General features: G+C 43.0%; 1 protein-coding gene across 2 annotated transcripts; it reads left to right on the top strand.

Moving 5' to 3' along the window:
- Nucleotides 1–313: 313 nt before the first annotated feature.
- Nucleotides 314–6,476, top strand: LOC115584475 (amphoterin-induced protein 3). 2 transcript variants are annotated; one of them, XM_030421916.1, is made up of 2 exons: nt 314–522; nt 2,476–6,476. In XM_030421916.1, exon 2 carries the CDS (start codon nt 2,524–2,526, stop codon nt 3,919–3,921), a length of 1,398 nt encoding a protein of 465 aa, XP_030277776.1. In that variant the 5' UTR covers nt 314–522; nt 2,476–2,523; the 3' UTR covers nt 3,922–6,476. The 2 variants fall into 2 exon arrangements, with proteins under 2 accessions (XP_030277776.1, XP_030277775.1); XM_030421915.1 differs by having other exon boundaries at nt 314–1,543.
- The last annotated feature ends 2,159 nt before the right edge of the window (nt 6,477–8,635 follow it).

Genomic DNA, 8,635 nt, shown 5'->3' with positions numbered 1-8,635 from the left:
CTTTTAAGCGCTGAAAATCATATATTGAAAGCCTAACATTACCCCCTTGGTTTCCTGCATCCATCTTCCCGTGGACATCTGCTCTCATCAGGGCACCTTTTGAGAAGTGGACCCCATCCAGAGAGCCTGAACCCACGGGGAATCGGCTATGTGCCTCTACAGAGTGAGTGAGTGAGTGAGTGGGAGTCAGTCAAAGCCCTGAGCACTTACAGGGAGGAGGGGGGTGGGTTTGGGGGTAGCAGTGAGGAGGTGGCTGCTGGGAGGCAAAGCTAATTCACTGTGACAGAAATCAGAGCTGTCAGGACCACCATGACCAAGCAGCATGGACAGCATATATCCAGTCAAACCTCACAGCCAAGGGGAAGGAGGGATGTCGGGGGGGCTCAGAGAGAAAGGAGGGGATGTACTGATTAAAGCACTTAGAGATAGAAAGTGTGAGTCGATGTGTGTGTGTGTGTGCGTGTGTGTATGCGGAGAAGGCAACGTCTATCCCGTGAAAACCACTGAAATAGAAACGACAAGGTAAGGAGGCTGCACAGGTAAGAAGAGAGCTTCACAGTCAGACGGTCTGACAAAATACAGCAAGAGACGAAGAGGGATGTACAGGATTCAGGGAATTCAAGAAGAGGTGTATTTTTAGCGATGAGTGAAGCCACATTACAACACACACACACACACACACACGCACACACACACAAAGAAGAAATTACAGTAGCTAAATTTCAGTCCTCTGGGATTAACGGTGGAAGGTTACCGGATAACACATGTAATTTTTATGTGGAAAGCTCTGACGTTCTACTAATCTGTTAGTAAGGGTTAGGAAACACAAGAAATGTAATGGAGCATAATAGGAAGAGAATATTGCAAGAAAACTGATATCATTGAGAGAGGGAGAAAGAAAGAAAGAAAGAAAGAAAGAAAGAAAGAGAGAGCGGGAAGGGCAGCCACCAGCATCATTACTTAATGATGAGAGAGGGAGACACAAGGCTGGTCTCTAAATGACACATAGTAGGAGGAGGGGATTGTGGGAGATTAAGTGAGCTCTGTGCTGTTTGCTATACACTGCAAAGCACTGCAGGATGTTTGTTGAGCGGCACTCTCATGTGGGACGAGGCGAAAGACAGTAGGGGGACCTTAAACTTGGCTGAGAGGAGGGCAAAAAGACATTGTTCCTCGAGAGCCTCGGGGAGGAGGATCTGAGAAGAAGATAAGGATTAGACAGCGATGTTGGTTTTCACTGATGGGACACAACTTCGAAGAGGAAAAAAGCGTGTGAAAGTTGGAGTCTCATGTTGTCGTTAAGCAGTTTACTTTGGATTTGTGGTTCGTACGTGTAGGTTTTTGGGTTTTTTTGCGTGTTTTCAGGAAAGACTGGGATTAAATAAGTGAGCAAAATTGTTCACTTGTCCGGCAGTGGGATTAACTCTTCGCACATTTTGCCCTTGAAATCATCCAGACTTTCAAGTCAGCAGCAGGAAATCAGTTTGAACTGATCCCTGACTATGTTCATCTGATTCTAACTGCGAAGAAACATCTTTTCAAGGTGAAGTATCGCCCTTCGCATGTACGACTTTTAAACACTAAGCTCGAGTGACGTGTTTAAAAGTTTCTGACTTCATGGACAATAGTTTGAAGCTGCAGCACTAGCCGATTAAACAATTAGACAACTATTTTCATAATCAAATTAATCATTTTTCAGACATGTTTCCCATGTTTCAGCCTCTCACATGTGAATACTGTCTATTTTAGCCCTCTTCTATAATAGCGATTTGAAAATTTGAGCTGCAAAAGCTTATTTTCATTATTGATTAATCTGGCCATTATTTTCACATTAAATGTTGAATTTATAAAATGTCATAAAATAAAAAAATTACATCTTCAAATTGCTTCTTTTGTCCAACCAACAGTCCAAAAGCCAAAGACTCTTACTGTCACAAAAGACAATGAAAAGCAGCAAATGATTGACTTTTTTTTGCCTGGAAGCTACTAGAACTACTCATTGATTATCAAAACAGTTTGCGGAAAATAGGCTTATTGATGCAGCTTTACTGAATATCTTGTGGTTCTGCTTGCCAGATAAAACAAAACATTTCAAGACGCCACCTTAGGCTTTGAGAAAATGATTACAACATTTTAACATCATTTAAAATCATCATTAGTTGCAGCCCTACTGCTCGAAAAAAAAAAAGAAAGAAAAAAAAGAAAATAGTGCCTGTATTATTTCTTTGTACACAGGAACATCTCTAAGTAGTCTGACTCAAGTATTTGTGAGATTTCTCCAGGGCTTAAGCGATTTGTGGCCACTATATTTGAACCATTTTTCATCTTCTGCCATAGATACTGAGAGTTCGTGTATGGAATTAACCTTGTCGTCATAATATGTGTCTGTTGAAAGGCTCGAGGCAGCAGGTGGGTCGAAAAAGAATTGCTGTTTAATATATCATGCTGTTTCTCATTTGATTCTTATCGCACCAGGGGCAGCCAGAGGGATTAGAAACCTTGAAGAATCCAACTTCCAGCAACATGACCTGTGCACTGTATCAAGGCCCTCTCCTGCTGTCGTTGCTGCTGCTTTCACTCCTCCACAGCTCTCAGGAAATCTGTCCATCCATGTGCCTCTGTGTATCTGACACAGCGAGCTGTAGCTCCAGCGGTTTGGCCAAGCTACCTAAGACCCTGCCTTTCTCCTCCGTCACCCTCGATGTCAGCCACAACCACATGTCCTGGCTGGGTCCGGGCAGCTTCAAAAATCTGCCGAGACTGGAAAACCTCCGATTAGCCCACAACCAGCTCACCTCACTGGACCCTGGGGTGTTTCGCAATGCCTCTGGCCTCAGGTTCCTCGATTTGTCCTCCAACAAGCTGCAGGTGGTCCAGCAACACTACTTCCAGGGATTGTGGAGGTTGGAGGAGCTCCTTCTTTTCAATAACAAGATCACACAGGTGGAGCCTGGCACACTGACCGGTCTGAGCAGCTTAAAGAAGGCCTACTTCAGCCTCAACCAGATCACACACTTTCCATTCTTTTCCATCCAAGACCATAGCCATCCCTTCCTGACCATGCTGGACCTCTCATCCAACCGAATGAGTCATCTGAAATGGGAGGACGTGAAAGCTTTGCCTGGGTTGGTACAGCGGGGGCTCTACCTCCACAACAACTCTCTAATCTGTGACTGCACCATGTACAGTGTGTTCTGGCACTGGGATCTGAGAGGTTATGACCCGCTGAAGGACTTCACCGATGAGCACACTTGCAGCATCAATGGGGACCCACGATCATCCATCCGGTTCCTGCGACAGAACCGTTATTTCCTCAACTGCACCGTGGAAAAGGCCGTCTCGCAGCCCGTGACCGTGCTCCTCTCCAACGTGTTGGTTTCAGAGGGAGAGAGGGTGCGTCTGGACTGCCAAACGTCCCTGATGAGTACAGACCTCTCATTTACATGGTTCTCCCCCAGCAAGGGGTACATCACCCAGACCAGCATAAATGACACGCTAATTAGCCTGTTTGCTAATGGTACCTTGGAGATCCAGGCAGTCAAGGTCAACGACTCCGGTCTGTATGTGTGCACAGCTCTGGATATTAAACAGGGACTAAATGCAACTCGTGAAGTGAATGTGACGGTGCTGCCGCCTGCAGGAGAGTCGTTCAACACCGGCTACACAACGTTGCTGGGCTGCGTGGTGACTTTGGTCTGCATCCTCGTTTACCTCTACATGACTCCATGTCGCTGCAGCAGCTGCAAACAGCCCAAACCTCCACTTATCCCCATTGCGACCTATGACCCCAGCACCCTAACTTCTGCTTTCTCCTCTTCCGTGAGAGACGAGTCCAAAATCCAAACTGACAAGCATGTAGCATTCGTGGAGCCAATAATTAGTGAAGTCGCAGAAGAATGGATACCTGAACGCTTACCCTGAACATGTTTTTTCTCTGTGAGGCAGAAACAACAGAACCTCAGGACAAAGCAAAACCTCGTACTCAGGAATGAACCTTGACATGCAATCAGAAGTGAGTGTTTATGTTGTAAAAACAAGAACACCATGTCTCTTTCCAGGAATGCCAGCTGCAGTTAAAAGGTCTCCTGAACAGAGAAAGCAATATCTCCTGATCCAGTTCCGCTCCTCTCTTTCATCTTGCCTGGTAGTCGAAATGGAAGTTTCAACTTTGGTTTATTACCCTCAGCGTACTGACATTGCTAAATCACAGCAGAGCCATTATCAGGCCTGAGAATCAGCTAATAACTTCTCTGTGTATAGCACTGGGGGGAATATTTCTCGCGGGATCAGGGAATGAATCTGGCTCACTTTTCACAGAAAGTGTTAAACACGGATTAAAAGCCCCAGAAAGACGCTGCAAGTTTATGACTCTAACGGACTGCAGGAAGTAAGTTTAGTCTGTGTAGCGTAGCTGAGTTTAGGTGCTCCATATTTAGTGGGGTAAAGACAGGTACCAGCACTGAACAAGCTGAAGATAACTTTAAATATACAGCCCATATCTCGTTTAATATGTAGCTTAAACATGAACTCCTGAAAACTTCTGTTCTCTGTGTTCCTAATAAAAGATGAATTCCCTTTAGATCAGCTGCCTGGTCTGCTGATATAGTTTTGCTTTAGAAGGCAATTGTAGCAAAATCCGTTCCCATCATAGAAAAAAGGGGGGAAATAAAGATACAGCAAGAGAAGCTAGGAATGTTTGCAGACGCCACTGCTTTCACAAAACATTTAAAACTCTTATCTAGCAGAAAACAGAGGCGCATCCTGCAGCGATCCATCATACATATACATATCTCGCGCAAACCTGTTGCATTAATCTGGCAGCGAAAAAACAATGACTCTCTATCGGTGCGCTGCTTATCTGGCAAATAGTGAAGTACAGAAATCAGGAGTGTCAACAAACCAAAAACAAACAGCAATTGGACGACTCTTCAAAGACAGCATCTCTTTGATCAAACACAGCCGAGCACTTTGAACACTGCGGAACAAACACAACCACAAAATTTGAACTGAAGTGACAAACACTTCAAGCAGCTCTGACGCAAACCCGAGGGGGGGGGCATTACTTTGCACGGCTTGTTTTCGTTTTTATGCCGTGTAAAATGCCTCAATTGACAGAATTACACACTGCAACGCCACAGATGAAAGAAGACGTTGAAGGCCTTGTACACTCTGCCATGAAAGAACATGCGTGTGGAACATTAAGTCGATGACATGCAAGAACAGGGAGAGCATATGGGGGTCAGGGATGAAGGGAGGCATAAAACGTGATGACACAAACAAAATCCTCAAAAGAAACAAATCAATTTATTTAAGTCCATGCATCCATAATGTTTTGAAATTGCAGTTTAATCTCAGTGCAAAGAAACACTGGGTGGGACTAAGGATTGTGTCGAGATTGGACAGGATTAGATGTAATCCTTCATATAATGTCAAAGGGAAGTTGTCAGCAACGGTACATCTCACAAAAGGAGAGCATTTTGTACGAGGAGGGGCCTTTGATTATTTTCTAAATCCTTAATTAAAACTTGACTCCTGTCGAGGCCGAGGAGGCTGATATTGTTGTGCACGTTGAATGTCAATTCACAGACAAAAATAAAGGTGGAAATCTAAAATCAAAGGGGCAGCCGTGCATGAAACTGGGACAGACTCGCTCTTTGACAGTGGCGAGTTTCATCACTATTAAACTCTCAGGGATTACGCAAAAAAAAATCTCTCGGGCTAAGAGATGACTGTATCGTGATCCACCACTCAGTTTAATCACACTGCTACTGACTTTATATATTTAGCAAAGTTATCAAGTGTTTTTTTTTCATGATGCTGAGCAACATTCAAAGATTAGACAACATACTGCTACGTGCTCCTGTGTGATGTAACATCTTGTATCTGCATCTGTCATGAAACCGTTGTTTCTCAGCAGCAGTGTAGTGGAGATATTACATGGTGTGATGAGTTGGGGTCAGGTTTTAGGAGATTAGCACGAGGATGAAAACCAGGTGCTTTGTCAATTTCAGTGTTTTTAAATCCCTCTAATCTGGTTCCGCTCTCTGACACAGCACACACAGCTGGGTTGGGATTTATTGTTTCTGATATGATTAGCAGACAGGTTAAAACAAAGGACATGATGTGAGCGTTTTATTAAGGGCTTTCTATTTCACAGAGGAGTCCACAGGTGACCCTGCTTATGCAAGCACACTGCTGTTTTAGGGAATAACCTCTGTGTAGGCAGCATGTCAGAGTAAGAATGAGTGAAGTTGGTATCCTGATGCCATTTGGTATTCAGCATTTTATTTTAACCTTGTGACCGCAAGTACTTTGCTGATGATGGGAGGCCTCGGCAGTGCATTTTGAAAAAATAAAAAGGTATAAAAAGCACTCCAATAAATGATGATTTTGCTCTGTGAATTTGTCACGGATATTCCTGCTCATTTCAAACATTAGGATGTAATAAATACACAGATTTAGATTGCTGAAATCAGGATCATTGCCATAATCTCTGTTTCATTTGTTCACATTAATAGATCCAATAATTACACTTTGAAATAATATCTGAATTTCCAGGCTACACAGAAATGTACATGGTTGCATGGCTCAAATTATTCTGAACGCCTCTAACAAATTACCCAGATGTAAAGGAAAATCCCCTTGATGCTTTAAAAGATACCCTTCTCCAAAGCAAAACACTCCATCAGGCCTCAATTAAAGCATGCACTCCCTGTTCCAGATTAATTGTTTTCCCTAGTTCGGCTGAGCTCCGAGGGATTCAGAATCATCCTATTCAAGAATCTAATTACTGTGAAAGGGAGAGTTTTACTCTGAATAGCTTCAGTTGAATTGCTTTCACTAGTGAGGGCTGCCTTCACTGTCAACAGGGGCTATTACTGAACTGTCAAAATAGTCATCAGGCTGGAGTGGAGGCATCCAGCTGTGGCAGATACATACGCATCTTTCAGGCGCTGCACTGCCCACATACACTGGCTCATTTGAGGCGCAATGTCACCAAACCGACAAAAATCCTCATTTCATTTTAATTGGACACCTTACTTGGGAGTATGCACTCGAGAAACACGAACAGCATCAGTGTTAGGACAGTCCACCTACCGGCTATACAATCCTGTGGATCCTTTTTTTGGGAGGCCAGGCGTGCTGCTTCCCAAAAAAGACTACAATAAATGTGGATTGCTGCACAACGGACGACAGGTTGTTTATCATACCTCTGTACCGCATATGAACACAGGCCATGTTCTGTGTTTTCGAAGCACAATGAAGCAGCTGGATGTCGGATATGTCAGGCAGGATTCTGGTCCCAGTCGCAGCACTGTGGGGCACATTGCACATGAATCATATTTCATTGCAAACAAACAAAGAGCACATGCAGTAATACACTACCATCCAAGCCATTCAGCATGTTAGAAGAAGTATCCCCGGGGGTCGCTATATGCTTCAGTGAGTAAAATTAAGCTGGATATGATAAGACTGGACAAACACAATGAGTCAACATGTTTGAAGTTTTATATTATTGCTCATGACCACTTCTTTTCCTACAACATCTTCTTGTCTTTTATTCTTCCTCTGTGTATCTCAGCTCATGTCATTTCATCTACAAGCTTTATTGTATCATGTGGTAATGGTGCAACCCTTGTTATTACCTGTCACACTTGTCCACTAAAAGACAAAAATGAACTCTGATGAAATATGGCTTTATTATTTCCATAAAAAAGACCTCAACTGTGAGAGAAAAAAGGTACCCTACCTATAATATCTCATAGTGTCAGTGATGCTCAATAATGTTCTTTATGGTTGTTTTTAGCCATACTAGCTGCATGACTCTAGGGAGGCAATGTCGGTCAGTCAACCATTTCTGGATCGATTGCCATGACATTTTGTACGGACATTGATGGTCCCCAGAGGATGAAGTTGCCGACTTTCCTTAGCGTACCAACAGCAGGTTGACACAACTTTACAAAAATATCCTGACAACTACTGTATGCATTGGTGCACAAATTGGTAAATAAAAAGAGGGTAACATCCACACATGAACTCCCCGCCACAGGGGTTTAAAAAAAGAAAAAAATACTTTTCAATCCCACTTGAATCTTAATCAGGTCTGACTGTTTGAAAAATGAATATTTATATGTCATGCACGCCAATAGCCTGAAAAGCTCTAGGAGGACAGATGTGGCAAACTATCCAAACTGTCCAGGGTGAGTAAAGTGCAGTCCATGATGATAATGTTTTCATCCCATTCGAAATGTACTATGAATTACACATATAATGTTAGGGTTAGGGTTAATGTTGCAGAGGTCATAATATACCATTTACTTTTCTGAAGAATTGCTCAGTGAGCTAACCTCCACTCAACATACATCAAAAACACCCACATGGCCATCAGTTTGGGACAGAAAAAGTATTTAAAAAGGTGAAAAATCCCAGCAAGTTTGGCTGTAATTACAGCTAAAAGGCTAAAAACCCAAAGGAGGGTTAGTCAGCTGTTGGGTATGTGGTCTTTATAATTACGTACTTTCACTGTATAAAATATTATTTCTACTGGAAACTGCGACTTTTTCAGGAGTTGATAAATGATGTTTTAAATTCAATTCAAATAGGATCAGCGTGACTTCACCTCTCTTTCTCTATT

This window comes from Sparus aurata, chromosome 7 (assembly GCF_900880675.1).
Source record: "Sparus aurata chromosome 7, fSpaAur1.1, whole genome shotgun sequence".
NCBI classification, from domain to species: Eukaryota; Metazoa; Chordata; class Actinopteri; order Spariformes; family Sparidae; genus Sparus; species Sparus aurata.
This window is presented reverse-complemented; position numbering and strand designations above follow the sequence as displayed.